The sequence below is a fragment of the Trichomycterus rosablanca genome, chromosome 26 (assembly GCF_030014385.1).
Source record: "Trichomycterus rosablanca isolate fTriRos1 chromosome 26, fTriRos1.hap1, whole genome shotgun sequence".
Classification (NCBI taxonomy): domain Eukaryota; kingdom Metazoa; phylum Chordata; class Actinopteri; order Siluriformes; family Trichomycteridae; genus Trichomycterus; species Trichomycterus rosablanca.
In genome coordinates this window covers 14,151,999-14,176,280 of record NC_086013.1, presented here as the reverse complement: position 1 = coordinate 14,176,280, position 24,282 = coordinate 14,151,999, and the positions used below count along the sequence as shown (strand labels likewise).

Sequence of the window (24,282 nt, the reverse complement as noted above, 5' to 3'; positions counted from 1 at the left end):
GGTTTAAGAGTCGACCTCAAAAAGAGTCAATTCTCCAATTCCATTCATTAGCAGAGATTCGACTCCAATGCCTTGAATCGATTCTAAGACTTGATTTGATTAGGTCAGGTTTACTAATAACTACCTTTACTCCAGAACCATTATGATTATCAGGGGTATTTAGCTAAATCTCACCGAACAATCTAAATCCTACATTTATGACAAGCCAGCAGTAAACAAAACTCTTCATGAAAGATTAATGTTTGTGGGAGTCAAAACAAGAGTCAATTCCTCAGTTCTACAACTTGCTACTCCGATGTCTTAGTGTCGACTCCACAACGTTGAATCGATTCAGCTCAAATAAGTGCTGTCTAACCAATGACTTCACACCACAAACATGGCATATTCTGGCTTAATACTTGAATGTATCAAAATGTATACAACAATACTAAATACTTTTTTAAAAGTCCCCTTTCTGTGTCCATGTGGAGAGACAAAACACTAGGATTAAACAATGAATGAAACGGATAAGCATCACATGCACGTAGTTCCAAAAGATACAGTCACATCTCTCTGTAAAGCAAGTGCACCATAAACATTCTGCATGAACTGAATATAACATCCCTTTTTGGGGATGGGGGTGACAGGGAGGACAGGAGAGAACTGATAACATTTCTGCTGTGCAGTTAGAGAGTTTGATAATTCAGCACCTGTTACAGCAGGTAGGATTAAGTTAAAGGTGTTTTTGGTAAAATTACTGCATACCCTGGTTTATGTCTGTTTATGCTCTTTGTTTCATTCTTTTGTTTACTTTCTTATACTTTAATATCTTCCCACACCCTTGTCTATAAGTTAAACTATACCAAAAACACAATTATGCACACAAATGTCTAAGATACACAATGCCAGGAAACCAGGGTGGTGCACTAGCGTACCACTGCCAGGATCTCGAGCTCTCAAGTTCAAATCCCAGGCTGTGCTATCGAGCTGGCCGGGTGCCACACAAATGATTGGCTTTGCCCATTAGAAATATGAGGTCGAATTCATTGCCCCTGTACAATGGCGCCCTCTGCTGTCTGGTCAAGGTGCCTAAACTAGTTCTTCGGTGTCTCTTTGAATTCGTTGCAGCTCTGTACCATGGGCAGGTGAAAAGATGCGACTGATGTTGAAGGGGGTACATGATAGTCTCAGCCTTATTTTCAGTGTCTTCAGGTGGAGCAACAGGTGGGTGATGCACCTTCACATGGGTGCTGGGGAACTGGGTTCAGTTAAATGGGTAGGTATGTGGTTTCCTGCAGTTTTGCCCTATATAGACTGGGCTTTTGTGTCCAGTGTTTTTGAGCGGTTAGTAAAAGTGCACGAATAATTGAATGAACGTTTACTGGATAGTGTAAATGTCACATCTGAATCTGCAGGTGGAGCTAGAATTCCACTCCTCACAGATACAACAATTCTTCGTTTGAGCACGCTCAGGGGCGGATCTAGAAAAATATTTATGGGGTGGCAAGAGGGGGGCAGGAATTTTTGAGGGGTGGCAACATATGGCAGACGTATTTATACTGAATTTAATCACAGTTATCACAGTTTGATGAGAAATAGTATGTACACACTACAAAAGGGCACGGGCTGCCATTTACAAACTCATACAGACAAACTTAATCTCATGCAATCAATGTCTTGCATTTAAGGTTTCATGTGAAACAGTTCATATTAGGAATAAGTGACCATACAATGTAATCTCAATAATAGGAGATAAAAGTATGGTAGCACTACTGTAGGTGGGGCATTATCAAAGGAAAGGCATTAAGGTAAGACACAGGTGATGAGTGGCAGATGTATGAGAGGGAAAGCAAACAGTTTTTGACTGTGTCAGAGTGGCAGCGTTGCAAATTGGCCATAACTTTTCTTTTAATTTGTTGCTGCCAACTGGGGTGGCAGCAGGGGTGGCAAGGCTTTCTTTTAGGGTGGCATTTGCCACCCTATGCCACCCCGGTAGATCCGCCCATGAGCACGCTAGACTGAAGTTACTACTGGGTTAATTCATTAACCGTTTAATTAGTTAAACAGCTTTGCTACATTTGCTGGTCACTTTAGGAACAGCTATTAGGAACAGCTGTGGACCTGCATATTTACAGAATTTAACCAGCTAGTCATGTGGCAAAATCTAAATCTGAAACAATTGTCCCCTTAGTCTGAACATTGCCGAAATTGCCCCTAGTGGTGAGTGAGTGTGTGTGTGTGTGTTTTGCCTTGCCTTGGATTGGAACCAATGGCCCAGTGTGTCCCAACTTTGGTTTACGGATGTTCCTGATAAAAATAGATGTATAAATGTTTTTCCCCATAAAGATAAGTTGCATACATATTAAGTTCTGTGGTAATCACAGTTATTTGTCACATTTGCAATAAATAAAACACAGGATTTACTATAATTTTATAATTTGCCACACTTCTAGAGAACCTCTACTCCAGTACTCTGTAGACGATCACTCTTCCATATGGATGCTATCTTAACATTTTTGGAGGTGTGACAGAAATGTAAATTCCAGATGACGAAGCAAAGTGTGAGACAATCCTGTTAGAAGCAGATTCCTATTAAACATGATGGACTGTCAGCGTGAGGTGCAGACGGAGGAGCAGAGGGTGTCATAAATCATGGATTACAGCCTGGATATGTGTCCAAGATAAAACATACTTACTGGTAACCTGTAAATATTCACATGTTACTGGTTTGTTGTACTATGGACTGTAATACAGAAAATACAGCAGTAAGTTAACATGTCCCATAAATGAGCTTCCATCAGTTTTCCAGTTTATTTAAACTGGGTAGCAGAATGCTACATCTAATGTATAGTCACAATAAACAGTCCTCATGTTCAATTTAATTCAATTGTATGATCACTTTACTCTATATGGCCAAAATTATCTGGACACCCCTCAATGATATGGTTCTAACTTCGTGGCAGCAGTTTAAGGAAAAGCTTTTACTGTTCAGCGTGACTGTATCCCTGTATGTATTGTGAGGTCTACAAATTGCCCAACTTCCCTGTTGCTCCTTTGACAATATTGTGTTAAAAACCTTTTCAGAAGAGTGCAGGCAGTTATACCCACAAAGTGGAAAGCAACTCCAAATGAATTCCTATAGTTTTGAATAGAATATTCAACAAGAATTGGTGAGGTGTCCATATACTTTTGGCTTTATGGTGTAAATCCCTGTTGATGCACTTCTTCTGAGTGCATATTTGTTGCCTTCCATCCACTTCTTCCAAGTTTTTTTCTCTACAGTTGGAATGACATTTCAGCAATGTGACATGTCTTTGACATTTATAACTGTATGGGCACATCCATTCACAAAGACACTTTAAAATCTTGTGAGCAGAGGGGAGGCTGTTATAACTGCAAGGTGGTGGTGGTGGGGGGGCTCATTACAAATGCCAATGGGTTTAGAATGGGATGTCTTACAAGCCTATGGTCAGGTGTTTACCTACTTTTGACCATATTGTGTATGCTGAGGCTCCTAACCTGAGGCTTCAGGTGTAGTATGCATGCTTAAAGATTCTACTTCAGACCTTTTACATTAAATATATGGATGTATCATTGCCACCTATTGGACTGGCATGCTCAGGTTACAGTGAGGGTAACAAAGCCTTAGTACTTATTTGGCCATAACAAATATTAAACACTTTTTACTCTACAGATCTGATGTTTAAGGGTTGAAACACGTGTACAGGTGTACTCAAAATGAGGTCTATTACAAAGTGCTTTGAAACTGATCAAAAGTTTCCTCGCCAGATGCCGGATCTCTAATAATATTAAATCCTCCTTTAACAGCATGCTAATTATGCTAAGCAAGCCAAAATTCATAATTATAAATTAAATCTGACAACAGCATAACAAGGAACCATGCTCCCAATCCTCATTACAACAGCTTAAGAGACACAGTGGAAATGTGATTTAATGACCCATGTGCTACTCCACAGGAAATGCAACTCTGGTTCTCACTTTAATATGTCAAGAGAGCTTTTCACATCTTCAAAACACATATTAGTGAGCTTGGCTACCCATTCTTAACAGATGCATAAGATTCGTGAAATCTCATTAGACAAACATTGGTGGTAGTACAATGTGTCATATTGAAGAAATCAGAGGACAGAAAGTCCCGAAAACCCTGTTAGGATACAAAACATCATGCATTCCAAGAAGTACCAGAAGATTATCCAAATTCACAAATCCACCTCATCAATGGTTCAGTAGTTTGTCCGCTTTCAGAGTGCGTTCAGATTCCTTGGTCTGGAGTCTTTAATTCTGTTCCACTATATACTGTAAAAGACCCAGATCATTCTAAAACCCAAATAAATTTATGATCCTTAGAAACACTTAGCACTGGATGTTGTGAGATGTGACTGTATTCACAATATTTTATTTTGTCAAGTGACAGTGAGAACGATACAGCTTGCAGTGCTAACTTGTTGAATTCTGAGCACTTCTCTATGAAGATAGTGGAAGTTAGATTGTGTTTTATACACAAGAGCTGCCCACTGATGTTCTTTTGACGCAAGATATATCAAAATTAAAAAGTGCATACAATACTTCATGTAAAACAATATGAGGTGTAATCAGCAAGTAATAGAACCTTAAATTGTGAATAGAAGAAATTATTATATGAAAAATTAAAGGTACAAAATTTTCACTTTGTAAGCGATCAAACAATGTTTTATGTCGTATGTTTGCTTTGAGCTATAAATGTCTAACACCAAAACTATTTCCCTTACATACAGCTGCAGTCAAAAGTTCACGTACACTTTTAAGAGACTCAAGCGGGTTTATGTCACCATGGACTTTGAAGCTGCTGAGCAAGAAAGAAAATCAGCACCTTAAAGCTTGACTAAAATGTGTTCCTGATTACATTGTCAGTGAAAAGTAGTCTCTAAACCCATGGTGATGTAAAACTCTGACTGTGGGCAGCAGATTTAAATTTAAGTCAAACCCAATTGTTAATGGTACATTTGTTAACCATCCATACAATTTCCCCCCAAATTTAGCAAAACAATTAGCCCAGTGTGTATGGATAAAGAGAAGTTATCAGCTGTTGTAAATGTTAATCACCAGTAAGAAATTGATTTTCTTCCTTAGAGGCAATGATTGGCTGTACCAGAGGGAGGGAATGGTCAAACGAGTACCCCATTCCTGCTGCAACTGTGGCCTCTATTGTCTGGTCTAGGTGCCTACATGAGAGATGGTTAATTTATGGTTAGTAGAACATGACCATACACGGTACTGCTCTCTGCAAACCCCATCTCTGGCAGGTGAAAAGTCTGTGACTGCACACATTTGATTATAAATGACATTCTCAATGTGCTATATATGTTGTTAGACCTTTTGTATGTATGGCCTGCTTTATTATTAATGCTAACAAACTATGGATATTCTTATTAAGGGCAAATGTAAAAAAAGCAAACAACAGACACCAAACATGCTTTGCTTGATCGACTGATTTCTGACATTTTTCTTTTAAAATATGCATTTAAAAGAAACCAGAGCATTTTGTGCATATGAACAAGGAATTCTCAGAACTACTTTACAATCTCATGCTGTACAATTTGCTGTAGAAGTAAATACTATAGTACACACAATACCTCTGTGGTGATTGGTTAATAGAAGCTGAAGAAGCAATACAGTAGACTGCAGGTGCACCAGTGTTACTATGATCACAGAAACACCACCAAAGCAACCGGTTGTAGCTGATATTTCTGACTGTCATTTACACAACAAATACTGTAATTGGGCAACTAAAACAGCCCAACAAATAATAAATAAGAAAATAAATACTGGACGTATGTCTGCATACTTAAAAGAACATATTGCATGACTTTTTCTAATCTTCGGTAGGACCAGCCAGCAAGGTCCAGTCAGTCATAGGCTTCTATACCCTTGTTTGTCCTTCAATAACTATTCAATTTATTGTTGTACGTATGTATAGCTGTGTGAGTGAGCAGCATGTTGTTCGGTTCGAAGGCTCCTCAAAGGAATAATGCGTTCAAAGTCAACATCTTGTCCACTGAAAAAACAAAACCATACAGGTTTGCTGGTTTTCAGTAATATACTGAGTTTATACACGTGCAGTGTGTTCGTGGAGGGCAGGCAGCTCAGTTACTGCTTATGTGTAGGTGGTTCAATCCTTCAAAAAATAAGTTACTCAATGCACAAGAGTCTTCAGTATCACTGCTGAGACTTGCAGGATCGATGTTGTTGTTCATGTCGACCTTTGTTTTTAACTTAACTATGCAGATGAATAATTGACAGCTGCGTCTTTTCCACAAACAACCCCCACAATGCACCAGTGCAGTGCGTGGTCCAAGCAAGCGTGGGAAAGCGAGCAACACGTCAGCTTCTCTCCCACACAGCAAGCAGGATGGTAGGAATGAATTGTTAGGATGGCCTAAAATGAGACAAAAAACATAGTAGCATATATAGTATATAGTATATACGTGTGAACAGTAGAGGAGTGACGTTGACTCACTGTGTGCTGCAGTGAAGCCTGGCTACACAAGTCCATCGTAGAGTGACAGGGCCTGTACAATGGAAGGATCTGCTTTGGAACCCTCTTGAAATTCCTGCAGCGTCAACATCCCATCTGCATTCTGCCAAAACAAATAAATAAATGCATACTCTCATTAGATGTACAACTCATAAAATACACACATGACACATGACACATACTGTCAGCTCTGAAATTATGGCTATCTTGGAAGCAATGGGTAAAAAAGACCTGATTTTCACAATATATTTACACTGATATATTTACACTGATAAGCCAAAACATTAGGATCACTACCTTCTTAAATTGTCCATGGCAATGCCTATTTTGAAACTCAAAATCAAGAATTATTAAATGTAGGACTGATGTTACTTGTGGTACACGTTAAATGCAGCAGGTATGATCAGCGTAAAGACCTGCAAGACTTTGAAAAGGTCAGATTGTTTTGGCCAGACAACTATGTTGAAGTATCTCCAAAACAGCAAGGGCTTCTCACAGGCAGCCGTAGTGAACACCCTCCGACAGTGGTTTGAGGAGGTACAAGCCATGAACTTATTGATGCCGTTCGGCAAGCCGTAGCCTAGTGGTTAAGGTACTGGACTAGTAATCAGAAGGTCGATGGTTCAAGCCCCACCACTTCCAGGTTGCTGCTGTTGGGCCCTTGAGCAAGGCCCTTAACCCTTAATTGCTCAGTCTGTATACTATAATGTAAGTCGCTTTGGATAAAGGCACCTGCTAAGTGTCTAAAATGTAAATGGTTGAACTGAAGGGTCTAGCAGAAACCATGCCAGTATTTTCATATTGACTGTTGGCTTAATTTTACACCTATTAATAATGAGTCCAACTGAAATAGCTATTGTGGCATAATACAGTGGGTGTCAGTATATTTCCCCAACTGGTTGTAGGTTATGTGGTTGTGTGAAATACTGTGAATCAATAATAAAAGTCTAGTTGTGCCAGTCCAATATTGAATGAGTATTGACAGGCAGCGATAAGGCTCGTGTGTGAGACCGATAATAGCCACAAATGCAAAGATTAAAATAGCCATAGCTAATCAGCCTCATGTGTAATGGGATTTGTGTGCCAGAGACAAGCAATAATTATATTTTTTCCAATCTCAGTGCAAAACAAAGTCAATGCTAACCAACAGAAATAGCAGCACAGCTGCAGGCAATATTTTCTTTTAATACTGTTGTGTTATAAAGTTTTTCAATAATCCAGCTCTCCATATTCACCTTGTCCATCATGGCGAAGATACGATCAACTCTTTTCTCTGGTGTGTTTTCTTCCTCCGGCAGCTCGACTGTGTTTCCCTGCAATCAGGAGAAGATGCAGCCTGAGAATCTGATCTAACAGATCTGATCTCGTTTACCCACTCCCACTTTAAATTAAACAACGTTCAGCCTTTGCAATAGAACAGTCTCACACAAACAAAGAACAAAACCTGTTTTTAAAGACAACCAGTCAGTATGAACAGAGAAGGCCAGAAAGAGGAATAAAACTCACCACCATTTGGTAGATGGCATCCACAATATTCAGCATCTCATCTCGAGTTATGTAGCCGTCATTGTCGAGATCATAGAGTTTAAACGCCCCTGAAACACAAACATGTGTAAGCATGTAAAACTGTTTCTGTGGTTCTAAACATCAGTGGTAAACATAAGCAATGCCAAATGTAAATCATTACAAAAAATAATACATCAAAATTAGGTCAATTAAATCAATTTAAATAAACTAAAAACAATAAAAAACAATTCATAATCATTATATAATAATTATTTGAGCCTTATGATAGTCCTAAAATGCTTTTAAAGTTCTTTTAAAGTTTAGAGAAAGTTTGCATGGTTATGAAGAAACAGCAGAAGCAGCTTTTCAACCCTCACGCTGTTCAGACTGTTCGTCAATAAAACCTCAAAACAGATTGATTTGTGTGATCAAAAATAAACAGTGCTGCACAGAACCAGGGCTTTACCAAAATATTCTGCCAACCTGAAACAAATGAACTAAATTTACAATTTTATTTCAAAGTACAAATCAATAATTATTTTACTGAGGTGAAATTTCACCTCACCTTTACCCCAAAGCTATGTTTAAACTGGTCCCAAAAAATACTCTACTGTAGTGTATTTTTTTTAAATTTATAAATAAATAAAATAAATATAAATGAATAGTTAGTTTTAAGTTAAAGTTTAAAGCTCTGCAGTATAAGAATAGTGGATGCTTTTGCTCTTACATCTGAGTTTCTCATCTAGAGTTCCTCTGGAAGTGACAGACAACGCTTGGATAAACTCAGAGAATTCAATGCGTCCATCCTGCAGAGACAAACAAGGCAGAAAGATCAGCAGACAATCAGACAGAAACAGTTGTAAACAAAATTTTGCCGACCGCTGGTCAAACACCAGGTTTAAACACATTCTCTGTGTTCTGAAATTCCCCAGATCTCACTTAACCTCACCTTGTTCTCATCAAAGACGTTAAAGACAAACGTAGCAAACTTGGTGGGATCTCCGAAGGGGAAGAACTGCTTGTAGATTTTCTGAAAGCCAGCTGAGTCCAACTGCCCACTGGGACAGTCCTTTATAAAACCCTTATACCTGGCATACAGAAAAGGGCAAAGAAGGAAAAATGATAGTGGGAAATAAAACAGATGGGAAAGGAAGGAGGAAAAGAAGTAGAATCAAGCAGGAGATACATGTATGTCTACAGCAGAAGTGAAAATGGTAGGATGTAAATTCTTAATAGCAGAGACGGCAAAATCTGGGCTGTGAGTAAACATTTTCATCACTAAAACAAATAAAAGCAAAGCATTTTAATGTCCTGAATTTTTCTTTATATAGAGAAAGTGTTAACTGAATAATTTACAGACTACAACGACGCACACGGAACACATTTTATTACAAGATGGAACATCTTGTTGTTTTAACCAGGCCATCTGTGGTTGGTACAAAAAACCAATAAAGACTCCCGGCTGCAGGACACATTCCACTATCTGTGTACAATTTTAAATAAATAAATGAACACAATATACATTTATTACTAAACAGCATGTGATTTAATAGTGACTGAAAAAAACACAAACAAGAACATGGAAATACACTGTTTAAAAAAAACAAAGCAATAAACAATGGTTATGTAACAAGTAATGATCCAGAACAAACAATGCTCTTCTTTTTACCCAAACTGAAATAGTTTTTTTTTATCAAATGGATTTCAGCATTTCAACTAGAAAATATGTCTGATTGTCAGTGTGTCTGTGAAGAACTAGACTAACCAAACCACAAACCCCCAGAACCCTTTCCCCCTTTTCGACCACCACAAATAACTACCAATTAGAGACGCCGTTTTAAGAAAAAAACAGGGTTGAGCTTAAGTCCCCCTTCATTACGGTCTCACAGATTTTATTTGAACTGAGTAAAGCCGCTAGTGAAATACAAAGAGCTAAAACGAAGACAACTGTGAAGGAAAGTAAATCAACATCAGTTTACAAACTACACAATTATTACAAAACACTAAATCCCCCCAAAAAGGGAAAATAATTTAATGACATTATTCGTCAATGCATTATTTGATCCAAATACTATGCTAAATAAAATAAAAGGAAGTTCACAGTGTACTACCCTTGCTTCTCTTACAATAATTGTTATGGTGTGATTTCTGGTGTTTAAATGCTGTAAAATCTTTATCAAGGATTTTCTGAATTCATAAAACAAAATAAACAATAAATGTTCATCTGGAACCAGTGCTGCTAAAAAGTGGGTGATGGTGAAGTGCCATTTTCCGTTCAATTAGCAAATGTGATACTATAATATTTTAAGCTCCTGGCAAAGTATTTGAGAAAATCAACCAGATACAAAGCCAACATCTCTCACTTATCACTAATTAGAGTTATAATTGCTTTTACATGACACAGTTGTTATACGTGCATTTTGGCAACATTTGGTAACGTTTTCTTGGACAGCTGAGCATTTCTGCAGTTGAAAATTAAAAGGATGAATGCAAATTCCATTCCTTATTGGATCTAAATGTTAGCATTGCAATGCCTTGATCCTCTGTTTAATATGAGCCATTACAGGGATAGTTTGATCTGATAGCACCGCAGAGATTCAAACCCTGAATCTCAGCAGAAGTGGGCTAGACAATGAGTATTTAAACACTACAAATTTACAACATTAGCACTTGCAAAGCAGTTCTATTACATCTTTGTGGATTCTGCACTTAGAAATAATTAGCTGTGCTTTAATGTTGTGCTTTAAACCCATTTTTTTAACATCTTACCCTTAAATTATCCTTCCACCTCCCAAAAACAGTAAGAATGTAGATTGGCTACTCTAACATGCCCCTAGGTATGAATAAGTAAACAGATATGTTTTAGTGTTTGCCCAGAGTCTGTTTAGGCTGTATTATCACCCTGCGTCTAGTGTCTCAGGTTGCGTCAGATCCACCACTAGTCTGATCAAGATGAAGCTGCAGAGCTCTGATCAACCCGCTACACCAGGATAATCAATAAAAGTCTTTGTTATTCTGAACGTTGCCCCGGTTGGTGGCCACTGATTCAGCAAAATGCTGATTAGAGATTTAATTAATTGGATTACTTGTTTATAGCCAAACAAAGTTTGCAATAAGTTTGGTTTTCCTCTTTAATCTATATATATATATATATATCATCATCAAGTTATTAATATATGAATGTACTAGCACAGTTATTGTGTTTAGTGAATGAGCTGGCATGCTGCTCGGGGAAAGGAGCTATTTTAATCAGACAGTAGCATTTATAATCAGCAGAGACAGATGAAGAGACGGCGTTGGGTGGAAGCGCTTCTCAGGCTGATGACAGCTAATCTCGTCTAATAAACAGTGCGTGGGCGGCAATATGACTGTAAGAGCCTGAGATGAATCGAATGTATTTTAAGTGTCTGTGTGGCATGGCTGAATTGTAGCATGTAAAAATATAACCTTGTGCAGTGACATGGGAAAGTGGAAAGTGTGTGGTTAGAGAAGCTAGTAATAAGAAGCTTGCTAAAACCAGCTGTGCAGTCCCTGTGCAGCTGTGCCAGCTGTCGGAGACAAAAAAGGCTGTCAAAATAAAATGTGGCGCATTCATTAAAGTCTTCTGTGCTGACAGTAGCATTTCAGAGCAGGGGATGCCTCAGAAATTGTAATGTGAAGGTACATATATTTATAATTGATTCATTATTTTTTATCTGAAGGAGTTGACGGCACTTAATAAGAATAATACGGTGCTTCCATTTGTGGTTAGATAAAAGGAAAGCCTTTCTTCTTGCATACAGCTGAGTATGTGAACTGAAAATGAACTAGATTTTGGAGTGTGTCTGTTTAAATTGTATTAAAGAAAAGAAAGAACTTGTGTGAACTATGATTTTATACTTATACATTTATGGCATAAAATAGCACCAACAGACCAGTTTATTCTATTTCTTTTGTGATTCTTTGTGATCAATAATGAACTGCATCTTTTAAAAAGACCCAGCTTTAAGTCTGGCTCTGTCCTGCTCCTGTATAAATAATGGTGGTCACTACAGCTGATCTGACACTAGCCAATCATGTCCGTGCCGATGCCCAATCGGCTGATAGCACCGCCAAGATTCAAACACCGGAAATAATATATGACTTCATAATAACTTACTAATACATGAATCTTCAAAATCCAAATAAAACAAAATAAAATAAGTAGAACAGTAACAGTAATGGGGGGTAGAAATCATACTGTTAATGATGTGTCTACACTGTAAAACTGTAAAAAAACATACAAATATGTCAAATGTTATTCTCTTTAGAGGATTTGTTTATTTTTGACTGTACCAATCAAAAGGAAGTATTGGGTCCAAATGCATTTTAAAGTTTTCCTCCTCATTTCTAGCACCAGTATGTCGACCTTGATATAAAAACATTTTACAACCTGAAGTTGAGAGAGCACAAGGAGAAACGAGACTAATGAGTGTCTCTGTCAGGTCGATCTGTTTTTTTAGGGTCCATGTGACTGTCCAAGGTTTTCTGGTTTGCAAAGAGTCTCGTTTTACTGTGTGTCCCAACTGGTGTGCTAAGCTAACAGTCCTCCTGTAGTGAGAATGTCATGTGTTTCTGCTGTCATTAGAAACTGTTAGAGCAAGAGTGCGAGAGTGAGAGCTTCTTCGTTTGCTTCGACATTATAATAAGCACAAATACAAGCGCACACTAAACACACAGCAACTCTTGTACATGTCAAATATTTTATACAAATGACGAGTCTTCTGTTCTATTCTGTTTCCACATTTTTGGTTTGATATCTCACACTGTTTGCTTTGCCTGTCTTGACATTCTCACTCTCTTCTCCTGCTTCTCTATTTCTCCCCCAGGACCGCCATGCCATGTCAATCGCTCTCCATCTGCTCTGTCAGCCATACAGCAGGCGGGCAAGGCCCTTGGCACTGGCCTTAAGTAACCTAACCTCACTGAAGGATACATAACAGAAGTGATAATCATGATGGTTTACTTGCAGGGTCTAAGCGATGTATTAGTGGACTGATAATATTGGTCAATATTTGGTTTCAGAAAGTTTAACAGTTATGGATTGGACTCAGGCAAAGGACTATACATATTTAGTTGAACTGAAAAGTTTGCATACACCTGAATTGGGCACACATGTTATATGGCCATAAGTATGTGGACACCTGACCTTGAGATTGACCATGAAAATACCCCTTTCCGAAGCCACGAATATAACCTTGTAGTTAACCTGTAATTAACCTGTAGCATTTGCAAAGTCAGACACTTGTGTTGGATGAAACTGACTGGCTCATAATAAGAGTTTCTCCAAATAAATATATGCAACAGTTCATTTACTGAAATTCAATTATTGAAACATAGTTACTTGTCAAATAACCCTGTATCACAATCACTAACGATGAATGTGCAGCCTTCTTAGATCTGGAAAAACTTGAAAAAATTGTGTCACATCGAGATTTTATGGAATCTCATGCTGATGCAACTGACAAACCAGAAAAACGCCATTCCTTTTACCCATCTGCAGCTCCAGAGGAAACCTGGCATGGCTGGGTATCGCATAAAAAGCCAAGAAATGCCAAAGTGCCCACAGTAAGAATGAACAGCGAGGCAGAGGAGCAATTTTTATACTTTATACATAATACCCAATCTTTTCACCAGGGATACGATACCACACTGTGTGTCCATGGTAACGGTGACGTCCAAAAACTTGGATGTTTCTGCATACACACATCGATAGTGAGGCAGAACACACAGTGCTTTATCACCTCAAATACAGAAACATTCACAAATTCCTTTCACTGTCATTCATCTGTTATTGTTCCTGCATACAGATCTGATGGAAAGGAATCGAGCCAGAGGAGGATTAGTGGGTTTGAAGAAGAACTGAAAACAGAACTCACCACTGCTGGACTTCTTTTTCAGTGACTGTAGAGAAACACCAGAGAGAAGAAAAATAAGAACATTATTAATGTAATGTTTATTTATTTATTAGGATTTTAACGTCATGTTTTACACACCTTAGTTACATTCATGACAGAACAGGTAATTACCGGTTACACAAGATGTCAAATACAGTCATAGACAATTTTGTTTCTCCAATTCACCTCACTTGCACGTCCTGGACTGTGGGAAGAAACCCACACAGACACGGGGAGAACATGCAAACCACACAAAAAGGACTCCAACTGGGAATCAAACCCATGACCTCCTTGCTGTGAGGCAACAGTGCTTTACAAATATAATACATATTTGATTAGATTTTAATTCGTGTTCTGGCATAATGTCAACCTTTTTTTTTCTTTTTGCATCCCCTGACATTTTAATAGATATAAATGTTGCACCCTGGGTAATTCGTGACATGCATGTTTTGTTTTCAAGTGCATTATGATCTATTAAAATTATCTGATGAACATAAAATGAAAATACATAACTACTGTTCAGTAGTAAACTACTTTAAAAACTGAGATGCACAGTTAGATTATATATTATGAATAAAAAATAAATAACAGTGGTATGTGCAAAAGGTCAGTACCACCTACTTAGAAACACCTACTCTGACAGATATTACAGCATGTTATCACTGCTGTAACCAACCTTTAAAGACTTTTTCACTCTTTCTTCCACCTAAAACGCAACTAGTTCTGATATACTTTAGAATATTTGTATATTTAAGATCTACCCACAAATGATTAATGGTCTTGGGTGGTGCAGGGTCTCTTACGCTAGTCCATTCCCACTGAGATCCATGTTTGAATCTCAGTGGTGCTATCAACTGGCTGGGTGTCTACACACCAATGACTGGCTATTAGGGTTCAAAGCCCTGCGATGGATTGGCATCCTGTTTAGGGTATTCATACACCCACATTGTTTCCCGGACCCAACACAACCATGATCGGTGTAAGATGAATGATTAAAATAAAATGAAATGAACTACCTCATGATCTATCTCACTGTTTACAGTTAAGTAACAGTGTTTACATATGTTTTAAAAGGTTTTTAAAAGCCTGGTGTGGCTTGTAACCACTGCCAGACATCATGAGTCTCACAAATAGGATGTGAGCATAGCAACACATTTTTAAGTCAACAGGACTTAAAAGAAGGCAAAAAGGCAATTAGGTGATGGACATATCCAAATTCTTTACTCATGGTCAGCCTGACAGGATTGTAGCGCCAAGTTTGCCCTTATATACTAGAATACTTTGAAAAAAAACAGCACTGCTGCATTAGAAATAAAATCTGCATCTCAAAATCTGCATCTAGTGTCAGTCACAGTTATGTGAATTTTTTTAAAGACTTAGTATTTTATTATTCATTAAATCTAAACTCAATGCGAGCACATATTGCAGAGGCATCTGGTCCTTTCTGCTTTGCACTTTCGCATCAATATCACCAACATCAAGCCAACTGTGATCTGTGACTGTGATCTGATCTACAGTAGAATTAAGCCACTTTGTGTCTGATCTCCACTGATATTATTGTAATGCTTCACATTGCTAAGAGAGCAATGTTTCTTCAGCTGGGTCCATGGTAACCCATTCTAATTACACACACACACACACACACACACTCACACACACACACACACACAGCTCTTTGTCCAGGCGGCAGTGTAGACATTACAAAGGTCAGTGGAGCGTATCCGAGCGAACAGGGACGAAGGGAGCGGGAGCACTGAGAGGCAGGAGTGAATGAGAGTTATGGTTAGTGGGCTATGAACATTGCAGTGGCTGGGAAGGGCAGAAGAGTATGAGGGTGAAAAATGGACAGCAAAAAAGGAGATCATTTATGGTATCTGGACACGTAGTCATCACATTAATATTAATAATGCTTGTTAAACATCTTCTTCCAAGCCCGTGCTCATTAACATCAGAGATCAGATAAGGAAGACGTGGGTTATTTTTTACACCATCCTCAGCCAGTTGTTTCTACTCATACAGAATCAGGCTCCTGTCTGATTCAATTAGAAGAGACCTACAACACCAAGTCTGAAAGCCAGCTGGATGTTTAAACAACACACTTGGACACTGTGTCAAGTTTAAAGAAACTCCAGTGTCCTGCACAGAGCCCTGACCTCAGCCCTACTGTCCAGCTTTGGAAAGAATTTGAGGCTTTTCTGCCCAGCTAAACAAATGCTCTTTTGAGTGAACAGGCACAAATTCCCACAGACAAAGCCTGCTCAGAAGAGTGGCTGTTGTTAAACTTTAAAGGATCACACAGAGGTCGCTGAAATGGGATGTCCAACAAGCTCATGGTTAGTCATATAACGTAAATATATTTATAATACTTTTAGCCATTTAATGTATGTGTATGTTCACAATTATTTTAATGAATGGCTAAATCCTAAATAGCATCCTACTTTGACCTTATATTCTATACAACAAAAGCTTGGTGTGAAATAATTTAACTGGCCTGCACAGAATTCCACCACGACCCTGTGCATCGAAATGACTGCAAGCCAAACTTTACTGGCCAAAAAATGTCTAAAGTCTAAATCTAAGTCTAAATCAAATCAATGCTTTAAATAAAATACGTGAATTCCTGCAGTCATGTTTCAAAATCTAGTGAAATGGCTTTCCAGAAGATTGGATGATGATGTAGGAGCAAAGGGGACCAAGTTAATGCTGCGTGACCTCAAAATGACATCTGTCTGAATAAAGCAGGAGACATCAAGTGCCAGCAGACACTTGTAAGCACACACACACACACCCGTTTGATTGTGTTGTGCCTGGATGAGGAACTCCTGTAAGCCCCAAATTACAATCAGCCTCACTCTCTGTGTTCCTCAGCATGGTGCAGCGGCTCTGCAGCGGCTCTGATTAGACTCGTTTGTGCAAATAAAGTCAATACGATTATGATGGTGAATATGAAGGGGGTGAGGGGTGTATGGCTCCGACCAGGACTACATAAGAGACGTCTTTCCTATTCTGAATCATGCAAATCCTAATGTACCGTATGTACTCAGAAATATGTGGACAAACATTTTGTTCAGATGTTTAAATCCACACCAATTGCTGAATGATTTATAAAATCCTTTATATCAAATATAATATTTACATTCAAAATTAAATCAGCGTTGTTCGTGCAAACAGCTAATTTGAAACCTTTGGAATGAAAATAATTGTCCATTGCAGGCCATGCCAGCTTGTGACCTCACAAATGTACTTTTGACTAAATAGACAGAAATTCCCACAGACACTAAGACGGGAAAAGACCAAACTAGTGTCATAAACTTGGAAGCATATTATTTATATTATCGATTTTATAACCTGATGGCAATGAATGTGCCTTTAATCCCTAAACTCTAGTTAGGAAAAGTGTCCACATATTTTTGGTCATTTCACAAATAACACTTTCGCATGGAACTACAGTAAAGCTAAATCAGTCAGAAGAAAAAGAAATGCTGGCATGGATTTATGAATGCCAGTGTGACTGCATGTAAAAGTGGGTTGCTAAGCTGGAGTAACTGAGTGAGTTAATGTGACAGCATGTGTGGAATCATTAAGTGGCCTCATTCTAACCCCTTCCAACCTGGCCTCGCTTCATACTCACACAGATCCATGTGCACATTTCTGGGGGTGAAGGCATCTGTCGCTTCGCCCCTAGATAAGCGGATCAACCAGGGTTAAATTTCTGAACGTGGCAGCAGGGAGGAGAGAAGATGAATGGAGCCAGGGACAAGATAAAGCGAGGGAACCAGACAAAGGCGAGGGAGAAGATAAAGCTATGGGAGATACTGGAGGATGAGCAGAAAAACCAAGCAGTAGCTGGGCTACAAGAGGAACAGGGGGAGAACAAGCCCAGCTAATTGGGAACAGGATCAAAACAAGAAAAAAGGGCACGGTTGGTAACACCTCTATGAGTGCTACTTAAATACAGTAACAAAAATATTTCAGGATGCACTGTATGCCCTTATCGTTCCTGATGTGTGTCTTTAATGAAATACCCCTCTGTATGAAAAGGGCATGCGTGTTGCTTACTGTAATGACTGGAGGGCCGGGAGGTCCTTTGAGTAATGGCAACCTCAAACTAATTATAGTCCAGTCTATCCAGTAGTCTACCAGCAATAATTACATGCTAGGCCTAAGCTGGAGGCAGAGAGGAAGCGACACATGTAATAACGTTCTAAATATCATCCAACAGCACAAACAGGAAGCTTCGTCCCACGCTGGTTCTTTCAAATTCTATAGGACGTGAGGCTGGCAGAATAAATTCCACGGTTCAAATGCTATTCGATTTTATTAACTATGTGCACTCACCAATCCCTTTATTAGGTACACCTGTCTGGTACGTACATTGATTGATTATTTTGCTGGGTGTGCCTGAGAGAGGGAGAGAGGCGACCTCCGGCTACTAGTCAAAGCACCTACACAAGTACACGATCCAGCGCTTTGTGAGAGTTTGCCATTGGCAGGTGTAAGGAGGAAAAAGAAAAAAAAAATTCAAAAGCTATTGGTGGCACAGCGCTAAAACACTCTAGCACACCTGAGCTGGCATCTTAAACTTGTGAGTTTGAATCTCAGCTCTGCTACTGGCAGGCTGGGCGCCAACACGGACAATGATTGGCGCCCAGCCTGCCGGTAGAAGAGATGAGATTTAAAAGTCAGGGTTGGATGCCGGAGGAGATTCCTCGGCTACTGCACACATGTTGAAGGGGGTGTGTGTTAATCACGGCTCTCCTCAGTCAGAAGTGGAAGTTAGCAGCAGTAAAGAGGAAGCAATCAGGTTACTGGACATGACCAGATTGGGAGAAAAACTGTGAAAAAATTTAAGAAAATGAACAACCCTTAAGGAACCATTTCACATCCTAAACCTGCTCTGTTGTTTTTTATTTTTAATTCAGCCAAAACCTCATATTACATAAAAATGTAAAATATACAGTTTACACTGATGAGCCAAAACATTGTGACTACACGGTTACCCAATAACTGACAAAAAAAGTAATTGTCCAGTTATAATAGTAACAACAGACGGTTGATTTGAACTAAGAGCTACTAAGTTTAACATCTCAAAAACACAAGAGCACAGATACAGATTTCAGACTGCTGATTTGTACTGGTGATTTGTTCATTTTGGCCTTATTAAAGTTAAGTATTAAACTACAAGTAAGTACCATTGGCCCTAAATACTAATAATGGTAGCTCAGCAGTTAAAGTATTGGACTAGTAATCAGAAAGTTGCCACTGTTGGGCCTCTGAGCAAAATCCTTAATCCTCAAATGCTCAAACTGTTTTCAGTCATTTGGGATAAAAAGGATCTACTAAATGTTATAAATGTAATAAGAACCTGAACATTACATGCACTGCTGTTCTGAAATAGCCACTGCCATGCATATTTGATGATTTGGCTCATCAGTGTATGTAATGTTTTTATACATTACATCAATTTGACCTAAGTAATAAAATAAGAAGATAATTTTCCATAAGCGACATTGAAAGTGCACTCAATAATGATTTTGCTGTTTAGATGATGTGCCAGACCCTCCAAGTTAAATGAAAGACGCAGGCTGGCATTCATATTCATCACACACTGGCAAATGTATCAGCCCTGCATCAGGTGTTTCCTCTAATTTTCTTTCTATAATTAGAATAATCATGAGAATAAAATTATATGCCAGGACCTCCCTGGTAATGAAATGAGCCAGGTGAACATGTGTAGTCATTAAATGCTGATTAATGCAAATTAATGACACATTAATTTGAGAGTCAATTTGCCAGATTGCCAATCATTATGTTCCAAACGCAACTGTTACATTTTGTTTGCATTAATTCATATAATGTGTGTGTTTTTAAATAATCTGCTGGGTCAAAAATATACCCACAGTAATCTAGATTATGAAGTTGGCATGGCGTTCTATTTCCTTGTTAGTGATGATTGTGATTACTATAGCTGGTGACTTCTCTGTGCCAATATAAATAGGGCTTGTTTGACTGCACTCATTTAGAAGAACAGTGGTCTCTTGCAAAGGAAAAAAATTAAATGTCACTGAGTAAAAGTCTGCCCAGGTAACCCAAGAATCATCTAAAACAGGTCTGTAGTATGTTCCGATTCCTTATTTCCCACACTGGCCGATGAGAGCTGCAGATTAGCACCCACCCTATCCAACACGTTTGCACTGAACAGCAGTGCATTCTCAAAGACAGACGTACCACGTACAGTCACTGCGCCCTACATAAACCCTCCACCACTCATGCACTAATGAGGAGAACCTGTACGATGAAGATGACTTTCGTGTCCTGAGCTCACATGAATGATTTTGTTGTGTTGTGTCATGGAAACATCAAGCACATTTCCAGCACTGTCAAATCTGATCCTATATTTAGACTGCGTTTTAGGCCAGGATTGAACCCGATACCCCTATTCAGTATCAGACCGTGAGGTCCCAGTTTTGCAAGCCAAAAAATGAAGTTTTATAAAATATGATTTTAAATCCATGCAATCATCACACACATCTTATACCTGCCTAAACACCGAGGCGGGCTCTGTCACGGCTTGATCGTTATCACCACCAAGTATTCCAATCTCATTCTGGTTATTAAACTTCTTCTGAGTGACTCGATGTTTAGGGCACAACATGCAGCACAGGAACGAGCAGCAGAGCCTCATTTACTGAACACACAGAAAGGTGGAAGCTCAAACAGTGGCTGCGGTCTATTCCCAATTGATCATCCCTATAAAGGGCACTTTGAAATAGGACCACTCAAAGCAGCCATTTGTAGAGTCATTTTAATCTGTAGTGAGGAAAAAATCACTTCAGAAGGTCCCTTGTTCAAAATGATCATTTTAAACTCTCAACATTCAAAGCAATTTTGTGGCAGAAACTAGAAAGCTAAGGTATAAATGCAGTTCAGGTGTTCATCTTTTATTTCACTTTCTACCACTGCTTTATCCTGGTCAAGGTCTCAGTGGGTCCAGTTCAACTGGAAAACACTGGGCACAAGGCAGGAAGACACCCCTGACAGGGCGGCAATCCATCACGGGGTTTAGACATACCCCTCTTTCTTAGATATAGAATTATGTTGGTGTAGGACCAGGCTGGCCAAAAGCACCTGCTGAGATTCTACCCTGCTTCTCAGTGATAGTGGGCTAGCTTATTTTACCGCTGAGCCACCCGAGCCAGTTTAGGTATTAAACATTGCATTTATGAGACTACATATTTAAACCTTTCAACATTAGAAGTGCATTTCTGAATGTGTTCCACATCTGTGTTGACAGATTTTCCCTATATTTCTCCCAATCTAATCACCACTTATTTCCCTACTGCAATTTCCTCACCATTTGTTCCACCCACACTGGCTGAGGAGAGCTGAAACTATCACGCACTCCTCTGAAACGTTCTTCTAAGAACTCAGAATTAGACTGGTGCATTGTTTACATAAACTGAGCTTTTTTTTTAGATCAGAAGACTCCTGTTTCCAGCCTTATAATTATAATCATTTGTATATTATCAGTTTGAGCAGAAGTCTGATTCATTATTGCAGAGATGCAGGGAACCCAAAGGGTGCATGAACCTTTTCTTTTGATTGTACTGTGGATTCTAATTATGTTCAGAGTTTTATAATGGATGTATTTGTTCATTTTTAAATAAAAATGCAGAATATTATTCATTTCTTTATGCTTATTATTTGTTCATCTTAAGTAACTGCTTCTTTTTGATCAAGGCTGCAATGGGTTCAGAGCTTATCCAGCTTATTATGCACCAAGACCCACCTCGACTATGATCAGGATGAAGCTTTTCTCCATGATGAATAAGAATGTACATGAAATAAAACACTTTTTCCAGGTACGCTATATTCAGAGCCATTTATCCTTAAGGTGTTCAATGGGGTCAAACCAAGTATATTCGATTTGAACATGAGGAGGCCTTCCCCAAACTGTTATTACAAATAAGAAGCATATAATCTATTTTGTATGATTGGTTTTATTCACTTGTTAGCCATGGCTGTGAGTAAAACACATAAACTAAACAATTAGAAGTGGTGTCCACATACTTTCGGCAAAATAATACAGCCTTTATTTGTCATTTGTACATATACACAAGTACATGCATATCCCAGCTTGTTTGGAAGCCGGGGTCAGAGTGCAGGGTCAGCCATTGTGCAGGGCCCCTGGAGCAGAGAGAGTTGAGGACGTTGCTCAAGGGCCCAACAGTGGCTGCTTGGCAGAACTGGGATTCAAACTCTCAACCTTTCAGTTGATAGCCCAACGCTCTACCTACTAGGCTACCACTGTCCCTAATGTGCCAAATGTGCTGTCTCCTGGACTATAACGAGAATAAGTTAGTATGAATGGATATGTACACAAGTTAAGAAAGTGTGTGTGTGTGTGTGTGTGTGTGTGTGTGTGTGTGTGTGTGTTATAAAATGCAGTGTTATTTGGCCCTAAACAGACACTACAGTGCAGCAGATTATCTGAGCACAGTATCCGACCCTATATTAAGAAACACCCTGACGAGGTACAGACTGAGCGCACACGACCTGGCCGTGGAGACGGAGCGACACACCCGGTCCTGGCTGCCCCGGGAGGAGAGGTTGTGCCAGCACTGCACTCTCAGTACAGTAGAGACGGAGCTGCACTTCCTCACCCGGTGTACCAAGTACCACCACATCCGGTCCCAATTCTTCCCCAAATTTAACACCGTCATCCCCGACTTCAACTCCCTCCCAGACCCCGACAAACTGCCCCACCTACTGGGGGAGCATAGAGAGAGCTGCACACTAGCAGCACTCTATACTCACACCTGCCACCAGGTGAGGGACAGTGGGTGACCATGTATCATACACACACGCACGCACACACACACAAACTGATCGTTATTACTATGTAATTACTGTAAATATTATAGTTTTTTATTATTATTATTTTGCACTGTTTTTATTAATATTTTATTCTATTTTATATTTTTTGCACATGTAACTGTTTTGTATATATTTGTTCTTTCTTATTGTTATTTTTATTATTTCTCTCTAACTAGCTTTGGCAATACGAATTATTTGTCATGCCAATAAAGCTTCTTTTGAGTTGAGTTTGAGTGTGTGTGTGTGTGTGTGTGTGTGTGTGTGTGTGTGTGTGTGTGTGTGTGTGTGTGTGTGTGTGAGCATGTACTTACAGTAGGTTTTTCTGGTCAGCTCCTCCACCACCTCGGGTTTGAGTTTGCTGTTGGACTTGCCCATGTTTACCTTTATTTCCTGCCACCGTGTCCTTTACATTTAGAGCTGAAGGGACGTCGCTGGGAACGGAACAAAATACCCCAAAATAAAGCGAATTAAAAGCTCGACTCTGGTGCTGAGAGTTAACGGGAGACGAAAGATTTAATCATTCCACATCCTTTGTTTCCCCTCCTCGTCTTCACGGTTCCTCAGAAACTAGCGGTGTTTTGTGCGAGCTGCAGCCAGGGGAAAGCTCTCCTGTGACGGTTACGTCCGCGGCTCTAACCGCTGAGTTTTTCGGTTGCGTGGATGGATAAGAGCGCGCGGGGCTGCGCGAGCACTCTCTCCACAGTGTGTATACTGCGAGTGTGTGAGCGCGCTCTGTTGATACCGTTGCCCCTGACAACTGAGACTCCTCCCCGATACTTAAGCTAACTATGCTAATTCTTATTCAGTGACCGTTAGGTTCTGTAAAATGCTGCGTTCACTTCTCTCCACACGAGTGCTAAACACCAAAAGTTCCTAATTTTATTACATATTTTCCTTATTATTTATATTCTATACATAGAACATTATCCCAGAACGTTTGTAAATCATTCAGGTGCTTTTTATTTTTTATTTTCTGTAAATATTCGACGTTTCTAACCTAGGGTTGCCACCTGTGTCTGACAAAAAGACCTAACTAATTATCAAATCAGTAAAGATCATCATTACATAGAAATTATTTATTTATTAGGATTTTAACGTAATGTTTTACACACTTTGGTTACATTCATGACGGGCGGCACGGTGGCTAAGTGGGTAGCACTGTTGCTTCACAGCAAGAAGGTCCTGGGTTCGATCCCCAGGTGGGGCGGTCCGGGTCCTTTCTGTGTGGAGTTTGCATGTTCTCCCCATGTCCGCGTGGGTTGCCTCCGGGTGCTCCGGTTTCCTCCCACAGTCCAAAGACGTGCAAGTGAGGTGAATTGGAGATACAAAATTGTCAGAGAATTGTTCGATATAACCTTGTGAACTGTTGAACCTTGTGTAATGAGTAACTACCGTTCCTGTCATGAATGTAACCAAAGTGTAAAACATGATGTTAAAATCCTAACAAACAAACATTCATGACAGAAACGG

General features: G+C 39.3%; 1 protein-coding gene across 1 annotated transcript; it reads right to left on the bottom strand.

The window, feature by feature from the left end:
• Nucleotides 1-5,504: 5,504 nt before the first annotated feature.
• ncs1a (neuronal calcium sensor 1a) lies at nt 5,505-23,507 on the bottom strand. The gene is made up of 8 exons (XM_062988496.1): nt 23,124-23,507; nt 13,918-13,942; nt 8,970-9,108; nt 8,748-8,826; nt 8,021-8,109; nt 7,750-7,827; nt 6,497-6,617; nt 5,505-6,415 (listed from the first exon to the last, which is right to left on the bottom strand). Exons 1-7 carry the CDS (start codon nt 23,185-23,187, stop codon nt 6,519-6,521), a joined length of 573 nt encoding a protein of 190 aa, XP_062844566.1. The 5' UTR covers nt 23,188-23,507; the 3' UTR covers nt 5,505-6,415; nt 6,497-6,518.
• Nucleotides 23,508-24,282: the final 775 nt, after the last annotated feature.